The 23,537-nt window shown below is 33.9% G+C and overlaps 1 protein-coding gene and 1 long non-coding RNA gene across 2 annotated transcripts; both read left to right on the forward strand.

The window, feature by feature from the left end:
• The first annotated feature begins 190 nt into the window (after window positions 1-190).
• LOC133202681 (uncharacterized) lies at window positions 191-23,154 on the forward strand. Its single transcript, XM_061338536.1, has 7 exons — window positions 191-328; window positions 1,579-1,803; window positions 2,872-2,991; window positions 3,727-3,862; window positions 4,392-4,579; window positions 6,029-6,135; window positions 22,107-23,154. Exons 1-7 carry the CDS (start codon window positions 197-199, stop codon window positions 23,152-23,154), a joined length of 1,956 nt encoding a protein of 651 aa, XP_061194520.1. The 5' UTR covers window positions 191-196.
• On the forward strand, window positions 16,538-17,683 carry LOC133202755 (uncharacterized). Its single transcript, XR_009723294.1, has 2 exons — window positions 16,538-16,656; window positions 17,502-17,683. It is a non-coding gene; the product is annotated as an uncharacterized LOC133202755 (long non-coding RNA).
• Window positions 23,155-23,537: the final 383 nt, after the last annotated feature.

Genomic DNA, 23,537 nt, shown 5'->3' on the forward strand with positions numbered 1-23,537 from the left:
CGTGGGTAGAAAAAAAAAAAACAAGAACACATTCTGAACCATCTCTGTCAGAGGACATGGAATAATATGATATTGTTAATGCTTATTTATTTCTAAGTAGGCCTAGTGTCCTGACATTATCGTGGCAAAGGCAATAACAACAAATATTCTAACGAGATTTCGGGATCGATGATCAAAAATTTCGAAAGCGGTAAACATGAACAAGAATTTGAACCAATGGCAATGTCAAAAAATTTCTGTTGAGGTTCTCGATTTTTTCTCTCCAGATGTGAATAGAAAAAGTCTTTTCATCAGTGGTATCCCTAACATGCCAGAGGACGAATTAGTGGTATAGTTTTATAATGAAATCTGAACAAATTATCATTTATTCATTTATCAGATAATCACGATGATATATTGACAATATTCATTATGAACATATATTTATTATGTTATGCTTATGTTAGTATATTTTCCTCTAGCTCGGAAGATTCTGAACTTCTCGAACAAACGATCCTTAGAGAATTCAGATAATATCTCAAAATCCAAGATAAATCATAATTTCAGTATTATTCCACTCAGAATGGCAAACAAAAGTTGAAAACAAATTCTAAATTTATTGCAAAAAAGAAGTTTGAATAATTAATAGAATTGCAGCTCAGTACTTGCTGTAAACAGGTAAAGCAGTCAACTGTCCAAAATATCTATCTGAGGTTTAACATATCATCACATATAATGACCTGAGTATATAGTTACCATGTATACTATATAATACATGCAGGGGTAGACAAATAGAATTTGTCAGTACTTGCCCTCGGACAAGTTACCATCGTAAAATTACTTGTCCTACCCAAAAATATGCTTGTCCCACGTATACATTTCCCTGTATTTTTAAAATGAAAATAATACAGCTGTATCTACATTATTGTGTCATGAAAAACACTCCTGGTTCAACTTCATGACTGTGTGTGTTGTCAGTCAATACCTCCAATTTAATAACAGCAACATGTGTTTGTATCGTGTATTCAAGGCATGAATTTTACATTTTGACAAAAGAAAGGTCCAAAACCCTCTTCAACTTTTTTGACATGACATTGATACCTGCCGTGTTCTACTTCTTATGTATATTTTATCAGGACATGAATGGGCAATTCTAGAGTTCAACTGCATTGAAAACAGATACTCTGCTGTGATTCATTATATTTTAACAGCGGTAAAACAAATGAACATTTGAGTATATGATTTTTTGTTACCTGGAAAAATACTTGTCCGCGGGCAGGTACCAGTTATCAAATAACTTGCCCGCCAAACGAAATTGGTTGTCCCGGGCGTCGGGCAATGCTATTTGTCTAGCCCTGTACATGTATTATGAAACTCTATAACTCATCAGGATAGACTTGCAACATCAAATGTCAGTTCCATTAATGCAGGACTGGAGTGTCTAGAGAGAAAAAAAGTCAATCAGAAAAGAATAAACTACATGTGACTGACTGTCAGATAGATGGACAGACAGAAAGGGGACTTTAAAAAATAAGATTATCAGTATGTAATTTAAATTACATATGTTCATTTGTTATACTGTAATTATTTTAATGCCAGGAACTCTTATACTCCACGTTTTCGAAGTATGGCCTGCTGTTTGGGACGCAGATTTTTCCTTACACAGCCAGACCCCAGCAACATTCACCTCCCTCAAATGAGGGTCAAGACATCAATAAACAACCTGGTTACTATGCATTTGTGAATTTCTACTTAGCCATGTCAGCCAAGCAGGCAAAAGATGATGTTAATGGGAAGATAATTCTCCATGACACTGAGTGCAAGGTAAATGAATATCCAAAGAAAATTGTGTCTAATAATATTTATAAGAGAGAACTACCAAAAATGTTGCTGCTTTGTCTGACCCCATGAGGCTTTGGTATTATTGTTTGCAATAGAGTTTGATCAAAGAATACAATTACAATCTATGCTCTTGATTGTCTTGTCTTGCAAAAAAAAAAAGGCAGAGGGCAATCTGATTAAAATCAGATCCTTTGATCCGCTCACATAGATCGCTGCACAAGGATCTAAAGAAACCCCATTCAGGATCATCTGTTGACCTTTCAGTTATCCAATCAAACGTTTGCTTGCAAAAATTTAGAAGTATCTTGGAATTCAGTCTCAGAAGTGAAAGCCCCGATGATACACGAACGAAAAATTGTTACCTGGTTTATGTAGCCTGTCAAAAGAATGACCACAGTCTTTCTTGTACAGAAATATATTTAGTATTTGCTTTTGGCCTTTTTTTTAGCTCTTTGTTTTGTACAAAACGATAAGATCTTCTCCACAGCTACTTTCACTTCTACATTCATTTTCCCGAATGTCGCTAAAGTGCAATCTCTCTGATTTGTCAAAATTTTAATGAATATTTTTATTAGAAAGGTCACCAGGAGATGACCCTAAATGGAGTTTCTTCAGATCCTTGTGCAGTGATGTATGTGAGTGGATCAAAGGATCTGATTTTAATCAGATTGAGGCAGAGGGTATACAGCTGCAATTTAACACTCTTTTTAGATTTTGTCACTACATGAATATTTAATATAATAATCAGATGTACACATACCATGATCATGTGTTGTCAAAAAATGAAGTAAAAAACCCTTTTTCAGTATTTGAATATATATAATTGAACTTCGGTATCTTGAACACAGATATCTTGAATACCATGGATATGTCGAAGTCATTTTGAAGTCCCAGCTGCTTATTCCTTAAGTATTTTACCCTCGCTATCTGGAATCCTCGGTTTTTTCGAAGTATTTTTTGGGTCCCTTCGAGTTTGAGATAACAGGGTTTGACTGTATTTATAGTCACAAGAAGTGTAGTATAAAATAAATAATTTTAAAATTTGGATAGATAGCATTTGCAAAGAGGAAGAAGGAGGTCTGTGAGAAAAAGCCTCTTCACTTCAGTAAATGTCAGGATGTTGCCAATCATTTCCTGGGCTTCAATGGCTGGTCAGTGTCACACAAATATGTAAGTTAACAGTGTATTAACATATTATTATAGAATAACTGTTAGTGTAATGTCATATATATGCTATGTATGTAGAGTAAACCATATGGAAGGTTTCAATCAACTGTCTTATACTTGTGTGCTCCTATTTATAACTCATGGTGTCAGAATTACAGCAATAGAATGTCCCCCCCCCCCCCCTTCAAAGGAAAATTAAAAAAATGTTTCTTAATGAATTTTTCAGGGCTCACTTTATGAAAAATGCACAGAAATCATTTTAAAAATTTGAAGAAAATAATTTTTTGGCAGGAATTCCTGCCATATTTTTAGTTTTATTGAAAAAATTTATTTGTAATGGAGAAGCATTTTAGGAATGAATGGCTACTGTTTTGTACTTTTCTTGTGAGATGAGTGATCATATTTTTTTAATTCCTGACCATAATTGTTAGATCAAGTAATAAGTTTCTAAACAACCAGCTGTGTCAAAGCAGTGTAGGAGGTTGAGCTTTTAAATTTGGATGTTGTAGAGTTACCTCCCATTAATGGCAATAAAATACCCCAATAACCTACTCAAATTTGTTAATACAGCTTTGTTTTTCAATTACAATTGGTCTCTAAATGGGTACTAGTATTTAAAAGCTCTTAGTGGTGAAATTTGTGAAATATGGCAATTATAAGAAATATAGGGTCAATTTTATATATTTGCGTAGAAGAGATGGAATCGCCCAATTTACAGTAATTTATTTGCTTTTCTAGACAGATAGTGAAACCAGCCCAACAGAGGATCACACATACAAAGTAAGAGAAGTGTCTGTTGTCAGACTAAACCTGAAGACTGATGGATTCCATTCTGAGGGACTAGGGGCATGGGAGGAGATTTATTGCACCAGAGGTACTTGTCCATGTAGGCTGGGTAGTATTGGATAAGGAATTCATGTGCATGTAGAGGCATTAGAGTATCACAGTTAGTATTGTTTATTATGTAGTGACATTTTATAGTTGGCACTTGTTAAATATGAAAAAGAAAAGGACAAAATTTATGGTCAAACAGGGAATCGAACCTACGGCCCTTCATTACATGTCAGGTGATCTCACCACTGAGCTATCCAAGTCCATATCTATTGTCCATATAGCCCAATCACTACACAATACAATTCCTCTGTCATGTAGATAATTTTTCATTTACTCTGACAGCTGGTGCCAAAGAGAGCTAATAATTACAACAAACATATAATCAAGTTCTGTACCATCTGGAATTTATGTCCCAGGTTTAATCCAATGTAATGAAAACATTTGCATTCAATTTTTATGAAATTACTTTTCGTATACATGTTACATTTATGTTGTATCCCACATAAAGATACATCATATATACAGGGCCAGTAGGATTTTGGATCATATTTTGCATGCATACTTTGTAGATCCTATAAGTAGAGGAAAAGCAGTTTGTAAGTGCAAGAAATTGGCATACCAGCGAGCTGTAGAAAATGCCTTTTCCAAAATCATCGTTCTAGTGTTATCTAATGGAAAGATTGCTGTAGAAGTGGATACCACACAGCCAGAGTTATTGTTGACAGAAAAAGTACTGGATGATGAAAATGTTTTAAAGGTATTTTTAACAAACTTGGCATAAATTGAAAAAAAATTTTACATTTGATCTGCAAGTGAACTGCTCTCTGGTCACAAATAATCTTTAATTGTGCCATGTATGAACTTCCAATGTTTCAATTACAAGGTTACCTGAGATAACCAAGACAGGAAATATATATATCTTCCGTGCTGTGGCCTTAAGTTTGCTATAAATAACCTTATTTAAAAGGTCATCAAATAATCTATTCACCTATACTCCTTGTTGTAAAGTATGAACCTCCAATATTTATCTATAAGAAAGCTTGTCTGCCAGTGACCTTGAAACTGTCCACATGACCTTGAGTTAAGGTCAAGATACACCCTTACATCATTAGGAATGTTTGTGTTAAGTATAAGCACAATATGTATTGGGCTTATTTCCAAGATACAAGGTTTAGGTAATTCTAAAAGTGGAGATAAAATGTTTAAGGGCATTATTACAGAGGGAAAATTTTCGGAAAGCTTTCTCATCACATAGTTAACATAAATTATGCCCACACATAAAGAAGGTGGGTGAACAAGGCAAGCAAAATGCCTATAGTGCAACAAATATGACGATGAAAAATCAAATCTCAAATATATCAAATTTTTTTTTTGATATTTCATCTAATATTTATGTATACTTGAAGTAAAATCTCCACAGTTTGCAAAAAATTCACAAAGATTGAAATTATTTGCCTATGAAATAGCATACACATACTTAATGGGGCAAAATGGATCATTACCTCATACTATAACACAATTTTTCGATATGATTGGGTCTTTCCTCCATTTTTTGAAAGTTAATCATAAAAGTTTGAGTCAAAATATACATTTTTTGGTTAACAAAAACACGGAGCAAAGACCCACTATACCTTAAAAATACACTTTTATGACAAAACATTCACATCTTTCCAAGAAATACTTGGTCTATATAGTTAAGGATCATATCACAAATATGACTTAAATGGCAATCTTCATCAGGAGATGTGTAGGGTAGTGGTTAGCATGTTAGTATCAAAGCAGTTTGATACTCAGGATTTTTATTGCTAGGGTTCGATTCCCAAAAATATCACCTTATATTTTTAAGTATAAGAATAACTTTTTCTAAGAAATTTTTTCTCAGAAAAGTTTTGTTTTATTACTCGCTTTTATTCTTATGGTGCTGAAATCAATGTAAGATCTCTTGATCAACCGTCCACTTGCAGATTATTGTTCTCGCAATTTGACATTAAAGAGGCATTTCGCAATAATAAGTACTCGCGAGAAATAAGGAATCTACAGTACATGAAGCCATCGGCATTCTGCACGCCTTGTTCACCTATCTTCTTACACATTTTCAGTATACAGATGTGACTTGACTTTTCAGAGATTTACTTTTCAGATGCTTGGTCTCATAGATATTTGTTTATGCTCAGAAGATTTGGTATTTCTTATTTATTATGACCAGGTTAATGAAGTTGACGCAGACACTGTAATGTTTGAAGATGATGATATCACCCTAAGTGAAGTTCCTGAGGAGGATATTGATGCTGCCAATCTCCACATACTGCATGAGTTAGAGGAAGTCTGATGATTCCATTCCCTCCATATACTGCATGAGCTAGAAGTCTGATGCTACCAATCTCCACATTACTGCATGAGTTAGAGGAAGTCTAATTCTACCAATCTCCACATGCTGCATGATAGAAGAAGTCTGATGCTGCCAATATCCACATATTGCATTAGCTACAGTGAGGCTGATGCTACCAATCTCCACATACTGCATGAGATAGAGGAACTCAGATGTTAATAAAAATTTCCATCAACTTCATGAACTTTATGAGAATGATTTTTTCTGTTCAGTAACAACATTAACCATGGGAAGTCTGATACCACCAATCTTTATATGAAATCATACTGCAGGTCTGGAAGTCTGAAGCCATTATTATTATATTATATTATATTAGAGAAAATTTAATCCTGCCGATCCCCAGAAACTGCATAGGGTTTAAATGATAATATTAATCTCCAGTAACTCAGGAATATGAGTGCTATCAATTTCCACCTACTTCGGAGGAAGGAAAATCTATGCTGCTAATCTCCACATACATGTACATGTACCTCAAAAATGACTGGAACTTTAATACTTCCATACTTCTTAGATTAGAGGACAATGTTGGCCATCTCCACAGAGTGCTATGAATGAGTGGAAATCTTATCTCAAAATGCTGCATAAGGTAGAAGTTTAGTGTTTTAGTATCCATACAGTGCACCATATATAATTATTGTAGAAGAAAATTCATAATTTTGATCTTTACTTAATGTATGTCTAATGTTTGTATCCTTAAAATGCAAAAAATAAATGTTGCAAGTGTTGACTTCAATCTCTAGCTTCTATTTGAATCAGAGGAAATTTATAATGCTACTAGCATTATGCCCATATTATAGTCTGATGTAGACAGTAGTGTGCAGATGGTTTCAATCCCCAGATATTACAGTCTTCCACAAACTCAAACTGCATGACGTAGATGATACCCAATGCTGGATATCTATTTTTTCTTTCTACACAAGCCCCTATGATTTAATTGGATAGAACCTTTTCTAGAGGTCTTCTTAATGTTTTACTTCGTGCTTTCCATTTCCAGTAACTGCACAAAAAGTACAAGGTTTGATGTCTTTGTATTTTTACATATTACTTTAAACTAGGGATGTCAATTTTGTCAATAATTCATATTCGAATATTCCATGAAAGTATTCGAATATATTCGAATATTCGATAAAATAAATGAAATCTGGTTTATTTTAAATATGCATGATCCTACTCTCATGAAAGGTTTAGCGTAGGTATTCTAATATTGGAGTAAAACTGTGTGAAGGCTTTTGTAGATGTACAATAAGAAATTCCATTTGATATTTGTCAATATGTGAAATCAATAATTGATTTAAATGTAGAAAAATATGATTTTAACAAATTTAATAATTTAATAAATTAATAGTAGCTCCAACTGAGGAACCAATCGTCTTACCAAAGACAGGATAGTCGTATACTGTTTAGATTTCAATACGTGTAATTAATTACAATTATCAGTCTAATAAGAGATATGATTAAATATTGGATAAAATATTTTTAAAATATAAACAAATATTTCCATAGACAATTTTCCTAGGTAATTAATTAATTTACCGATAATGAATATAAAATTCAGGATTACGAGGGATTATCAAAAAGTTCGTGGACTGATGCGATAAAATTAATACTATGTAGTCTTTGCTTACAAAATTTATAAGAAACATAAAACAACAAAAGTTTAAGAAATGTTGAAAATTTTAGCTCGATTCGTTGATAATTTTCCAAGTTATTCTAAAATAAAAAAGACATTATATGATCACCCGGCGCTGTCGCCGTTTAGTTTCATGACGTCCGACAACGTCATTGTTTCTCATTTCCGCTCTCTCTACCTCATACACTTATCTTGATGAGATTACCTGGAGTTAAGTAAGGACTAAAGCCCATCTTGCTTATATGGCTTTATAATGTCATGAACAGCTGCTTTCAATACATATAATATTGTAAATGGATCTATACAAAGGGAAAGATCCTCACTTGATTATGCCAGAATACTTAGCTTGTTGGAGTTCAAATTCTACCACACATGATCAACTTCACTTTTCGACGTGACTGACTTTTGACACCCTGACTACAAATCGACATTAACTGTGCATTTTTCATCTCTCTGAATCTTTTGGGCATTTAAAAACAAATACTCTGGATGCATTTTATTTCTCTTTTGCCCATTTTAACATTCCGTAGGTCTATACCAGTTTTTCCGGGTTCGAAACTTTATAGAATGCTGGAAAAAGAAACCCCTCCCCCTTTTTGACGTCATTTTCAAGCCCTAATTTTTTGGACACTCCATATAAAATTTACGATAAAATTTCATAGAACGTACAGAATGGGGTAAAAATTGCAAATTTTACAGAACAATTGTGTCGTACCACATGCCTGAAATAACGGGATTTTTTGATGACAAATGCTCATATCAAAAGAGTTTTTCTCAGTTACACTCAGGTAGAAAAAACGTCATATTTGAGGTTGCGCCGCCTGGACATACCATTGCTTACAAAAACATTAAAAAAAATATTTAAAAAATAAAACTTATGATTTATGGTTTATTCTATAGATAGAAAAGATGATGCTAACTAACTGTTTTAAAATTCATTGATGTACCTAAAGCGGTTTTAATCTTATGGCGCTAGTCCACGAACTTTTTGATAACCCCTCGTATGTACAACCCGAGATAATCAAGTAATTTACACATTTATTCAGAAATTGAGCCCTTTACAATATCAGTTACAGACTAATTCTATCAGACACTCATTCAACGATCAATTAAATTTATTTTGATCAGTATACTCTTCACGTCTTTTAGACATTCTAAGAAGGTTTTCATTTAATCAAAATTTATTAAACACTATTTCTTTTTACGAAATCTGTAAAACACCGAATATTCGAATTTTTAAATTTATACTCGAATATCAACTCATCGAATGAATATTCGAATATTCGTTGACATCCCTAAAATACACGTACATGTAGCGGACACCATAGTCCGGCGATGTCCGTTCCAAGTTTTGTACATGCGCAAAACTTACTGCCAGATAAAACACACTGGAACTCTCCGGACATTTAACATATTCACCGAATAAGCACTGATAAGAAACGAAATTTTTCCATTTGTTAGCGCTTTTGTTAGCTGTAATTGAATTCTGTGTCTTGAACGGCTTCAAAATTGATATACCCGGTATTTAACATCATTTTGAGTGTGTCGTACTTTGAGTTTTAACATTCAAACCTAGGCTCATTATATTATATTTCAGCCTTTTTAAATGAGAAATGATGAGGCTTTTCCCCTTCATTTAAAAACCAATTTGACACCAAGCTTGTGTCGATAAAAAGCTTTTAGATCACTCCAAATTAAATTTATTTACAAATTGAAGTGTGATTTTGATGACACTCTACTTCTCGTTTGTAAGAAAACGTTTATTGGCCTACTTGACTTGTATTAATGATATCTGTGAAAGATTATTTATATGCTTCCAGTCGAATGATTATAAACTACTAAATGTCAATCCTGCAGGAAATGAAATTTTCCTATGTAGTCCAAGCTTTTATGCGGAAAATACTCGGTCCCTTTTATTTATTCTAAAATAAAAATCATAGAACCATGGGGAGGGGAATGAATGTGATGAAAGCAACATTCATGCGATATTCCAAATATTTTTTCTTCATTCTGTGAAACACCGTCCTTAAATTACATCATTTGAGTTGCTGTTGCTGTTGCACACTTTTAACTTATATTTCCACTTGTCAGAGACCAAAAAGTTTATGCAGTGTTACAACGCACTTTGAAAAATTACGCACTTTGAAAATTTTTTCAAAGTACGTTAAATTTGGGACCAAGTTAACGCACTTAAAAAAAAATATATTTCTTTTCAAAGTGCGTTAATATCGACCATATTAACGCACTTTGAAAAAATAAATGTGCACGGCTTGGTCAATATTCTTGCAAATTTTAGGTATGATAAATTATTATCTGAATCTGTTTGGATAACTTTTCGGTGATGACGTCACTTCAGGAACTTGGGATATAGACGTTTTAAAGATTTTTAGGGGTTTTCTTGTTCCCAAAGGTTCTCGTAAATGTTATAAAAGGGAAATGGGTCTTTTGGGAATAATGGGGGAATGATTGTTTAATAGCACAATTTCGTTTCCTTTTTTACTTTATCCAGTCTGTAATAAGTTCGGTAGATGTAGGGTCGATTAGTGACTTAAGCATCGCATTTTTCTTAGGGAAAAGTTAAGGGAGAAATTATGATTTTTCCATTGAAAATGAGTCTCTTCTTTAATATACACAGGGAAAAGTGGCTCGCATGAACTTCATATAAAATTCGCACGAATATCATGCGAATTCTTCGCATGAGAAGGAGACGAAAAGGACCACGCATGATATTCGCACGAAAATATCATGCAATTTTCACATGAAATTTACACGAATATCATGCGAAAAGAAAATCGCACGAAATTCATGTGAAAAAAAGAACCCAGGTTTCATATGAATATCATGTGAAGACAAGCATATTTTTTGTACCCCAGATATTAATATCAAGCTATTGTCTATGAGTGCACCAAACCTAATCCATTAATTCTATCCTTCTTCCTTGGAAACAGAATTTTTGCTTCTTGCAAATGAAGTTTTCTTGAAAAATTCTCTTTTTCTTACTTAGTCAGTTAATCCAGACACAAGTAATGCATGATTATACAAAAAGTAACTTTGAATTTGAAAGAATCGAAACTTGTTTTCTGGACTCCCTGACTAAATAAGGACATCTGTGACATCAATTTCTACATTGAAAACTAAAACAATTGATCTTTTTCTATCTTCTTTATTGAGGTTCTCATCACATAAGATTTCTTTATCTTGAGGATTCTGTTGAGAGGGTGTTGTCGTTACAGCTGAAAATACAAAAGTAAACAATCTCAGGTTATTGAAATTCATAATGGACAATATTTTTTTTTAAATTAACTATGACTAAAACCCTAGGCCCTTAAGTAGGATTAATACCTCTTGGTCATAATCACCTGTATGCCAAGTATGTTCTGCAGATACTACTCCAATAAAAAATTGCATTTTCTGAGACTTCTATCAAGTCTATGACCTTGACCTTGTCTTATGACCTCTGTTCTGGAAATGGCATATCTTATGATCATTATCAACCATTAGGGCAGTATGATCTTTGGGAGTTACTTTTTCCAATATACAATTATGTTATGGCCAAGAATTTAAACTTCAATTCCTGTTACCTCTACATTGCTTAAATGACCAACAGGCAGGATTGTTTCACTGCCTCAAGTCATAATTAAGCAACCTTAAAAACATATCTAGTTCATATTACCCTATGTTAGTCTTGGGATATACCTTTGAGTCACAGGTGAGTTTTGTCTCAGGTATGTCTACCGTGTTTCCATTATAGAGTTGTGAATGAAAATAATTTAATACATTTGTGCCCTTTTACCTTGAACATTTCTAAAATGCCCTTGGTACTGGGTCAAGACTCATCTCTGGACACAAGCTACCTTTCTATCAGTTATGAGCCTAAGATTGTTTTCTTGGTTACAAAGTCATGTTCAAATAAGAATTTAATTCTCTTATTCCTCTTTTTAAAAGTTTGACAAATCAGTCTGTAAATTTCTGTTACCAGTTAGTTCATATGTAATTTCAAAGTGTAGGGAAAAAACAAGATGTGTTTGTGAAACACTGATGCCCCCGTATGGCAGCTTATGGTGAAGGTTAAACTTTCTCAAATGCAAGTCAAACTGCAAAGTCGGGAGATCAAAAATGCCCAAGCACAACCATTCAAAAGTTATGGTCAAGGTTAATGTTTTCTAAAAGTGGGCCAAACTCCAAGGTCAAGGTCAAAGGGTCAAAATTAATGGTATTCAGGGGGAAGACCTTGTCAAGTAAGAAATATACATGCAGAATATAAAAGCCCTAGCACCAACAGTTCAGAAGTTATGGTCAAGGTTAAAGTTTTTCAAAAGTAAGTCAAACTCAAAGGGCAAGGTCAAAATTGTTGATATCCAAAAGAAGGTCTTGTCACAAGAAATACACCTGTGAAATTTGAAAGCCCTAGTACTAACTATTCAAAAGTTATGGCCAAAGTTAAAGTTTTTTAAAAGTGGGTCAAAAGTTATGGCCAAGGTTAAAGTTTTTTAAAAGTGGGTTAAACTCTAAGGTCAAGGTCAAAAAGTCAAAAATATTTACACCCAAGGAAAGGTCTTGTCAGGATAAATACACATGTGAAATCTGAAAGCCCTAGCACCAACTGTTCAAAAGTTATGGCCAAGGTTAAAGTTGGGTAAATTTTTACAAAAGTGGGTCACACTCCAAGGTCAAGGTCAAATATGTTGGTACCAAAAGGAAGGTCTAGTCAATAAATACACATGTGAAATATGGACGGACGGGGCAAAAACTTATATACCCACGACTCTTCGATTACCAGGGCATTATTATAAAGTGGTTTAAAAGATAATTTCCATACAAAACATGTCTACAGACAGACAAACAGACATGGTGATTCCAGGACACCCTTACAACTTCTTTGTAGGAGCTAGTATATAACTTCACTGTAGGGGCAAAAAAGTTTTAGCTTTTACCAATAATATATGGCCCAGTGATCTTGACTTTTGAGATAATTCAATATTTTACTACACCTACATCACTGTTTTCGTTATCCCTAAATGCTCTCCCATTGGAAAATGGTTAGTCTGCACATTTCTGTTAAAACTTGAATTTCCTTAATCTGAGACTTAAACAAAACATGAGTTATGCTAACTGGCCAAGTTTGCAATGGTTAAAATTGGCATTTAGGTGTGATTCTAGAGAATGTAATACGTACATCTGGAAAGTGCAAAAATTTACAATAACAGACAGACAAGTTTTGACAGTAAAAAGCTTACTAAAGCTTCTGGCTTAGATGGAATAATTAAATTAAATATGTTCAGCTTAATGTCAAATTTAAATTGTCAAAAAAAAAAAAAAAAAATCATACATGTATTTACTTACATGTACCATTGACAAATCTGTTTGCATGTATCTTTTGAGGATATAGGTACTCTGGTATTAGAAGCTGTGATGACATGCTAACTGTGCCTACAGTGAAAATTAAAAAATTTCAGATACTGTCAATTCAATAGCATTTGCTTAATTATCTCCTTAGTACTACTGCATTTTTATGCATTTATTCTATAAATTAGCAGAATATATTTAAGAATTAGAAAAGCAGAAATAACCTGAATGCTTATGGTTCTGCTAGTCTGATTCAAATAATTCACAGGAAAAAAATCCTGCTTTCCTGCAGCCTTATCCTGATTTTCTGCAATTATATTTTTGATTTTTTCTGTTTGATCTTCTAATATGGCCCCACCCTACCCCAGGGGACATGGTTTGAACAAATATGAATATACCTAACCTTACCTGAGGATGCTTCTGAATTGATATGGCTAATCATGGATTTGCAATTCTTTGGAAGAAGATTTTTATGATTTCTCCTATGTATTCTCATTTTAAACTTTGATCACCAATTATGGCCCCTCCCTACCCCTAAGGGACATGATTTGAACAACCTTGAATGTAAACTATCAAGGATACTTCCATATAAATATGTTTAATCACTGCTTAACTGTTCTTGAGAAGAAGATTTTTCACATGTATGCCTAACATAAAAATTTGATCACCCATTTAAGCCCTCCCAACCCCCAGGGGTAATGAATTGAACAAACTTTAATCTAAACTACCTGACAATGCTTTCATATAAATATGACCATTCATGGCTTTGCTGTTCTTGAGAAGGAGATTTTTAAAGATTTTTTCTATACATTGTATATATATTTCTATGTAAAAATTTGTTCACTCATTGTGATCCCACCCTAGCTCCGGAGGTCATGGTTTAAACAAACTTGAATCTACACTACTTAAGGATGCTTCTTCATAAAAATCACCAATAATGGCTTAACTGTTCCTGAAAAGAAGAAATTTTAAAGATTTTTCATGTTTTCCTATGTAAAACTTTGATCACCCACTGTGGCCCCACCCTATCCCAAGGGGTCATGATTTGAACAAACTTGAATCTACATTATGTCAGAAAGCTTTCACATTTCACATAAGTTTCATCTTTCTGACCCAGTAGTTCTTGAGAAGAAGATTTTTAAATATCCACACCCAATTTATATACTATTTCTTACTTATCTCCCCTTGGAAAGAGGGTATGGCCCTTCATTTGAACAAATTTGAAACCCCTTTACCATAAAGGATACTCTGTATTAAGTTTGGTTGAAATTGGCCCAGTGGTGGAGAAGAAGATGAAAATGTGAAAAGTTTATGACAACAATGACAGACAACGGACAAATTTTGATCAGAGAAGCTCCCTTGAGCCTTTGGCTCAGGTGAGCTTAAAACCAATCATGGAAAAGCAGCATGGAGTAGTCGCAGAAAAGCAGACAGGTTGCAAAAATAAGATGGGGGGAAAAGTATGTCAGCCACTTGATCATAAATAACAACATTATTTATATATATTGATGTATACCTTTGCAATAAATATTTTATTCTAGATATTTTTTACCTTTTTGCATGCAACATATATGTATAATCTTTGAGAAGCTATCAGTGTGGTATAGTGGGGGACCATCTGCTCATTTTCTAGCAAATACCTGCAAGTTAAGAATACAACATTTTAGTAAATATTTCTCAAACATGTCATTAGTAAACACAGAATATACAGTACAACTCACTTACAGGGAAGTTACTCGGACTTGCTTTCTTATAATTAAGCTTCTTTATATATCTGCATTACAGTTTAATTCCTAAAACAACTGAGATTTACCTCTTTTTATGAGAACTGAGTCCTGTTGTATTTTCAATTTAAAATGTATAGATTTGTTTACAGTGGCATTAGTGCTCCTAAATAAATACTTTTTATCTCTAGCTCAATCAGAAACCAGTTGATTTATTAGCTATATTACATTACTGCTTTTATTAATATTGCAAACAGAGCGTCAAACTTCAAACTCAATGAATTATAAACATTTTTTATATCTATCCCCATTTATAATTAACCTCCTAGTGTTTTTAAAACACTGAATTTATCACAGCACACCCCAATGCCTGCCCTGGTGGCAAAAAGATCAAAGAAAACATTATTCTTTTCACTCTTTAAGTCTTGACCTTTTGTTTAAGTGATTATAGTGGAGTGTACCACATGGAAAGAAAAAAAAGACCCCACAAAGGGACACAACTCATTTACTATTTGCAAACTAGTGAACATGAACTATAGTGTATCTAAACAGATGTGCCCCCACTGTGCATGTCATTAGTACATTGTAGTACTTATATAAATATCATGGTTCTATACAGAGAGAGAGAGAGTAACCTCTTTGTGATTATACATGTACATTTACAAATTAATGTTTTGATTGGTGGTGATGGGTGAATGTGAGGTGTAAAGCAGAGTTTGGAGAGGAAGAAATAGGGAAGGTTGGAGTCATACAGAGGAATATAATGGAAATTCAAAATAGTAAAGTTAATGGGATGGGAGCTAGGAGAAGGATAAATTAAAGACCCACCCCACTTTTTTCCAGGCCACCCTTCCATTATGTATCTATTTTTAGAACAAAATGATTGATTTACAGTCTGATTAAAAAATAAATTAGGTATATCCTAATATACATGTATAACTTTACAGTGCTGTATATTGCTTGGTGAGGTTTACACCGGACCCAGGTGCAACAGGCAAAGAGTGCCTGTGCCAGGTCCATCTTATTTCAACATATCTATTTATTAAGCTGTCAGCATACATGTATATTGCCAATAAATTATATTACATTCATCTGGTGATAAAGGAGATGATAAAAATATGACAAACTTACAGAAAATATGCAGTTAAATTTACTCTGCTCTTTCTTGTCTGCTTTCTCAGCCGCATAATGACGTAATATGTGACGTACGGCATTCCATAAAAAACCTACTTTTGGTTTCGTAAAATAAGTGTAAACCCCGTAGTCATCAAAGTTCCGACTTCGACGCGGAAATAAATTTTCAAAATAAAGATTTAAAGGACAAAAATTATAGTTATTTAGATATTTCCCGATTCTGTGATGAATACGAAATGGACTGGCAGATTTAGCCAGGTTCTTCTACTTGCACTTCCTGCTACAGAAAAAAAACGAGTGTACCCTCCTGTGGCTTGTTCCAGTGTTTCCTTTGGGGTTTATGTGCTCTAATCCCTTGAAACGACGGTGAATATGTATGTACTGTTAATTGTTTGTCAAATTTTGTGTTTAAAATGTAGATTCTTATTGTTATTCATTTTGCAACGAAAATTTTCAGAGTAAATTCGGATCTCGTTTTCGTTTCAGGTTCAACAGTTCAACGTAACACCACGGCCAGGTGAATCGAATGCTTCCGTTTCATCGAAGTCATAATGAAGTTATGCATTTTTTATGCTAAGCGACATTTATTTGAAGGCTTTACTAAATTTTGAGTAAGTAATTAACATTAAAAGTGATTTTTAATTGTGTATATTGTTCACATGTGCAAGACTTGTAAACGCGACTTTTACAGTGTATCACACAAAATATTTTAGGACGCAGGTCCCACAAAAGATCCAATTTTCTTGGGGATTATTCTCACAATTGTGAGGGTTATGAATGAAAAAAATTCCTTGTAATAATTAAACTGTTGCATTTGATATATTCTAATTATTTTATGCAGATTAAAAAAAACCCCATCTTTTCAGCATTATAATGTCTGTAAAACTCATAAATCCAATTGGAATATCATAACTAAAATGGACTATTAAATCTAATTTGGACAATAGGTTCCAATAACAACCTTATACAGTGTTTTCCCTTTATTTCAAAGTAAAGCATTAGAGATCAATTGTATCGGGTTGATGTTTATGACAAATCTCTGTGGACCTTACAACAATTAAATTTTATTTATTTTTTTTTTTTTACTATTTCAAAGCAGCATTTTTATCAATTGAAGTGACTAATTTGGCCGGTAGCTGGTTCTTAGGGAAATCACTACTTATATAGAGAGTTGCATGGTCAATAACATGTTCTGATGTCTGACATATGCCTCTATTGTGCAGTTATTAATGTACAAAACACAGGGTCTTCTGTTTTGCCCAAAACATGAAATACCAGTGCAGTTTAACATAAACAAGTTGACAAAACATGGACCTTTCAGGTGATAACATGGAATTTATTGTATGTAATGACAGATCCTATTCAGTAATTATAGGAGTTAGCCCCTTTGACTGAAACAATTGGAATATCAGTATGGGTAGTTAATAAAGATTTTTATGATTTAATTTCTTTGTAGGAAATGCTTGTCAGGACAAAAGACTGAAAAAGACTGAAAAACTGCCTTTAAACACAGCCATCATTAATGTAAATGGATTCATAAGGAGCATCCAAACAATATGTTATTAGGATCATCAGAGACTGGCAATTTTTTACCACTCACTGTGATAGATGCATCTAAATAAACATTGAAATGTTAAATTTTTTTGTTCATTGCTTTTCCTCATATGGTATTAATATTGCATAATATTCTTGTGAATATCGCACGATTTTCACACAAAAAACAGACAAAGTGGAATTCGTATGGATATCATGCGAAATTTTAGTCACATGAAAATCGCATGAATTTCGCATGAAATTTGTGTGATAACATTCGCATGAAATTCGCATGTGGGACTTTTCGCATGATTTTTGTATGATTTTCGCATAAATTTCATGCGAAAAGGCAAACGCATGAAAATCATGCGAGCCACTTTTCCCTGTGTAATAGGGTTTGTTATTTTTTTTTTCAGGAAAGCTTACCTCAATTTTTTCATCTATTTTGTGTTAACTCAAATTTTTGGAAAGTATATCAATGTCATACCAGTTATGTAAATACATATATTTGTGTAGGAAAGATAATGAGTTGGGCTGAGGGACCTTATACCTGTCTTCTCCTCGTTCTCGATGATGGTAGATCAAAGGCGGATCCAGCGTCGGCGCCCCCCCCCCCCCCCCCGTTTGAACTTATTTTTTTTACATGTAATAACACCTCTTATTTGTAGAAATTCGTTAGCTTCCGTGGGCTTCGTCCCCGGACCCCCACCAGGGCTTTGCCCTGGACCCACTTGGGGCTTCAATGCATCATCCAGACCCCATGCCTTCTACTGCGCCCCCTCCCCGTTATGAAATTCCTGGATTCTCCACTGTAGATCAGTTCATCAGTTTTTTGAAAGAAATAGAACAAAACAATGCTGTCTATTACTAAAATCTAAGTCCAGAATTTTGTTTTATACATATTTTTTCAAAGTGCGTTAAGTGTCTCCATGGTAAAAAATATTGATGTACACTCTTAACGCACTTTGAAAATCTTTTTTCAAGGTGCGTTGATTTTGTCCCAAATTTAACGCACTTTGAAAAAAAAATTCAAAGTGCGTTAATTTTGTCCCAATTTTAACACACTTTGAAAAAATTTTGTAAAGTGCGTAATTTTTTCAAAGTGCGTTGCCACAATGCATTAGAAAGGTACATCACGAGTGTGATAACTATAATTTGATTTTGGTTAAAAGTGTCAGTCTGATTTGTCATGAAATTTTTACAGATTATATCACGCTGCATTAATTTATAAGCAGCAGATTTTAACTCTAACATGTCTTATTTACAGCGAAAACAATTTTCCATTTTTCTTAAAAAAAAAATAACCCTCCACCCCCAAAAATATATATACGTGTATATCGTATAAAATTACTAGGAGTTTATATTGGTTCTTTTAAAATCACGTCAAAATTTGAAAAAAAAACTTCAAATGTCTATTAGATAAAATTCTGATGTGACACACTCCTTAATTGAGTGATGAACACATATGTATACTAAAATTATTTCAGATACGCTGATATACCAGCTACATTAACTATCACATAAAAACACATCACATATAAAGATAACATATCACTGGTTGAGTAAATAAAATTTATAAAATGTGAATACATTTGATAGAAAAGGTAGGGAAAAAAGAACGTAAATTTAAACAACTTTTAAAACAATTTTTAGGAAATTAGTATAATTTTGACATTTTTGCAAAATTAAAACCACCTTTTCATTTTTATATAACTTTTCCAACAGTTTTTCGTCGAATTCCAAGTAATGCAGGAAGAAAGAAATCACAGAGGCTAGACAATTTTTTTTTATGCGTGCTAAATTGTCGACGATAAAGTCGCATTACACCTCAAAAGAAAATGAAATAAAATTTAAAGGAAACAGATGTTCTAACTGAATGCTTGTCAATGATTCGTGCAAAAGGGAGAAAATTTAAATATCGACACCCGAGACGTATGAAAGATCGTTTTGCAGAAATTCATTAAGCGATCATACAATGAAAAGAAAGGAAATCGCTATTCTATTAGTTTACATGCCTGAGTTTCCTTCAATATTACAGTCGAATATTCATTCGATGAGTTGATATTCGAATACAATGATATACAAACTTATTTGTCAAATATTGAATGACATATGAGGGGTTACTATAGGGGTATTTAAAAATCAGTCCTTACATCTTTAAAAATAAAGGAATCCTTTCACTCCTTACCTTCTTTTGTAATTTCAAAAAAGGATATTTGCATTTATCTTTCATTGTGGATCAAAACAGAGACTATTTAATGTACTACCAAGCTAAAAAAAATACGTTAATTGTTGGAATTTACCCAAATAATCCGTGGATTTTTAGAGACAAACAACTAATGTGAGAAGGACATCAAAGATTCGCCTAATATTACATCTTCAACCAATCGTGTGTTGGAGATAATACAAATAAAGAATTATCAGTGAATATACCCGCTGTGTTTCATAAGGTTAATACCTCCAAATAAATCCGAGAATGGAATGTTCCTTATTGATTTTCAAATTTCCGGGTTACTAACATTGATAGGAGAAAAGAGAAAAAATCAAATTAAGCCAAGACAGGTAAGATATTCTTATAGATGATTTTCTTGTTTTATCTTGTGTCGTTCGCTGAAGCCCAATTAAACAATTGTTTGTAAACTTTAACATTTAATCAAAAATGCCAAGGCATACTTGAAACTTTATCACATTTATTTTTCTTATTGATTTTTCAACCAGCTTTCTACCGACATTTGACATCTGATAAATTTTGTTTAGATTACAAACGCAGCTTATTTTGTATGTCTATCAAAACACAGCACTTTGTGTTGTAAAAACTTGGTCGTCCATATATATCCTTTGATAGTTTTGATGTGCAAACATGCATAATGTTTGAATTCCTTTTAAATTATTGAGAAAAGGTTGATTCAATCATAAATATTCATAGCCGGATTTCTTTGGAGAAAAAGAATTCATAAGTCCATTGAAAGCATTTTATTGAGATGGTTAACGTTAAAGGATGTCAACATTTCAACTCCTAGGAGACGTGGATTGTTTGCTTCTACCTGAATTTCCTCGAGACTTGGAGAACTGATAATTCTTTTCTTAAAGGACAAGCTTTATTCTTTTTAGGTACGAACAAATATGATTATGTTTACCCAAGCAATTAAATGAAATACCAGTTACATGTAAGTAAACCTGTAATAGGGTTTTCATTTGGTTCGCTGTGCTAGTGTTAATTTTGGTTTTTGAGGATATGGACAAGTCCGGAGCTTCGTTCTGAACAAATTAGTGATCTGAAATTTTGAAAACCATAAGTGTTTAGAAATGGCACAGTCAATTAGCAAAAATCACGCTGTTTTGTACTTTTTTCTCTTTTGCAATTTTAATCAAGTTGCATGTGCAACCTGAGTATATAAATACAAATTTAAGAATCTGCAAAAACAGGAGTCAGAAGTCATGATATTATGATTTATAAATTGTCCTTTCCATGTTTATAATGTCTTGAGTTATATTTTAATTTGATGTGTAGCTTAATGCAAAATGGCCATGTTTACATATGTACAAATTGCTTCCTGTTCCAATGACGAAACAAAAGAAATTGTTTTAGTGCTTCCCTTTCTCTTTGTACCTATATGTAAATCAAAATAAGCACTGGTTTCAAATCAGCTTAAAAGTAACCAATTTTCTCAATTTCAATTTTTATGGCAAAAGAGGTGTCAATTTTAGATATAATCTTTCAAAATCGTGTCGCTTTGCCCGCCATTTTTCGTTTTAATGATGATTGCATATTACAACATATATTCACTAATGACCCTAGCCATCGCCGGAGAAAATCCCTGATTCTCGGGTGACCGTCGAGGACTTTGAGCATTTTATTCCATGGTATGATTGCTATTTTAATTCAATATCCTGTTGTTTAAAAGTTTTTGACGCTGTTATATTTACACACTGCTTTGCATCCATTATGAGATAACTGGATAACATGCTATAATTTCTTTTCAAGTGGAAATTAACTCTTCAAGCGTCAAATGACACCCCACACGACTCCACGAAACAGCAAACCGAACCCTAGTATTTCTCAAAATAAACATAAGCAGCTAAATGGACAAAAACTGTCGGTTCTTGTAAAAATTCTTTCAGAATGTTCTGAATGCTTTGCTGACAGCTCACTCTAGACCTGACATCAAAGCATGCTAAATAGAATTCGACCTTATTTTGGAAACTCTTGAGTACATACCTAATGACTATATTTGTTCACAATTTACATGATATTAACTTTATACACCGTTGTATTGCATTTCATCAACACCCCCCCCCCCCTTAATTTGTCATGTTTGAATAAAAGATTGTCTCTTTAAACAGTAATCTTGCTTACACATTTGATGTCAGAGTACAGTAGTCTCACAGTTACTAGGTATTCATTCGTAAGCCGGATCGGCTTGACCAAACTTTGAACATCCAAGAATTTCATTTATTTTTTTTTTCTAGATGTAGATGATCAAAGATTTTTGTGATGTCATTATATCATTGTCGTGGAGATGTCAAGAGGAGCAAGCAGGAATTCCGTTGTTTTAACCAAATATGGTGAGCGTCCACTTATCGACATGCCGCCATTGTCGTTATCTAGAAGTAGTGGCAATAACGAGGATGTTCCGGCACACATATTTAAAGTTCCAGGGAAACGAGCAACTCATGTATACCATCAACCACCGAGATCTCCTCAAGTGTCGCTTACTGCGCCGCAACATCAGCGAAAGCAATACCAAGAACCGCTTATGGAGTATCCAGATTATTCTCAGTCACAGCAAGGTCCTAACAGGAACTATTATCAGCCCCGATACCCCGTTCAGTATCAGTCACAAGCACCGCCTCCACAAGCGCTCCCACCACCACCTCAACCACAAATTCGCCAATCATATTTTTCTAATTTAGCCCCGGATTCTAATTTGATTCCTTATGATTATACACATTATCGGCCCCAGCCTCAAATGCCTCAGTCTGTGCCAAAGTATGATACTTCACCAACATATGCCCCCGCTCCAGCACCCCAACAGGTTCCAAATGGGTCCCAGTCTAACGAAGTACACGTATATTATGGACCAAATGGTGAAAGGCTTCCAGGACCCTTACCTCCTCCTAGTTATCCCACAGATTTTACTCTGGAAGGAACACTAGAATTTGGAAAATTAGTATCAGTGAAAGTTCGTCACTCAAACATATCCTATCGGGAAATTCCGGATTTTGTGTTCCGAGACTTGCACAAAACATACGGAATGATTGAAAGAGTGGACGTGAAAATCGTAGCTCAAGGAGGTGAATATAACATTTACGCTTCCCCTAGTATACAGAGCGACGTGAGCAATAATCCGGGTTATATCTTTGAGCAACAACATGCGAGACAGATCCCTATTCCTGCCTTCAGCCAGCCGGAGATTCACGACAACAGAAGACGGGATTCTCACGATCCTTACACCAGGTTATACAGGTACGGAAAAGAAGGACATCATTCCATGTCTGGGAGGGGCAGTAGTGGTTTGTATGATATTGATGAAGATCGTGAGAGTCAACCGATGACAAGAGACTCTCGTCGATGATGAAAATTAAAAACGAATCTACATACATTCATATTGTTAAAATCAGACTTTTCTCATACTTTTAGCATACTATGCTTATAGTGTATCACATGGTTGCACGTTTGCTGATGAATATGTGGATTTTATTATACCCTCTACAACGGTCATTTATCGCATAGCGGGTTTTCTTGGCGGGTGTAAAATTTGGCGTTTTGCCTGCTCAAAGGTATGCCAATGACTTTGGCGTAATTTACTGTAGCAGACACCATGGGTTGTAGGTTTCAACTCTTTGCAGATGAACACTAAGAAGAGTACTGAATATTTTAGCAATTTAAAATTTTAGCGGGCTATTATCAAAACTCCAAAATTAGCACCCCGCTAAAATAACCCGCTATACGGTATAC

This window comes from Saccostrea echinata, unplaced genomic scaffold, assembly GCF_033153115.1.
Source record: "Saccostrea echinata isolate AGI-Se365-2 ecotype Australia unplaced genomic scaffold, CSIRO_AGI_Sech_v1 ptg000047l, whole genome shotgun sequence".
NCBI lineage: Eukaryota > Metazoa > Mollusca > Bivalvia > Ostreida > Ostreidae > Saccostrea > Saccostrea echinata.

Bases quoted from the DNA above. Each gene is read 5' to 3' on its own strand.
- LOC133202681 (XM_061338536.1), top strand. From the start codon at position 197: ATGAACAAGAATTTGAACCAATGGCAATGTCAAAAAATTTCTGTTGAG. The intron at 2,992-3,726 runs GTAAGTTAACAG...TTGCTTTTCTAG, and splicing joins GGTCAGTGTCACACAAATAT to ACAGATAGTGAAACCAGCCC. The intron at 3,863-4,391 runs GTACTTGTCCAT...CATACTTTGTAG, and splicing joins GGAGATTTATTGCACCAGAG to ATCCTATAAGTAGAGGAAAA.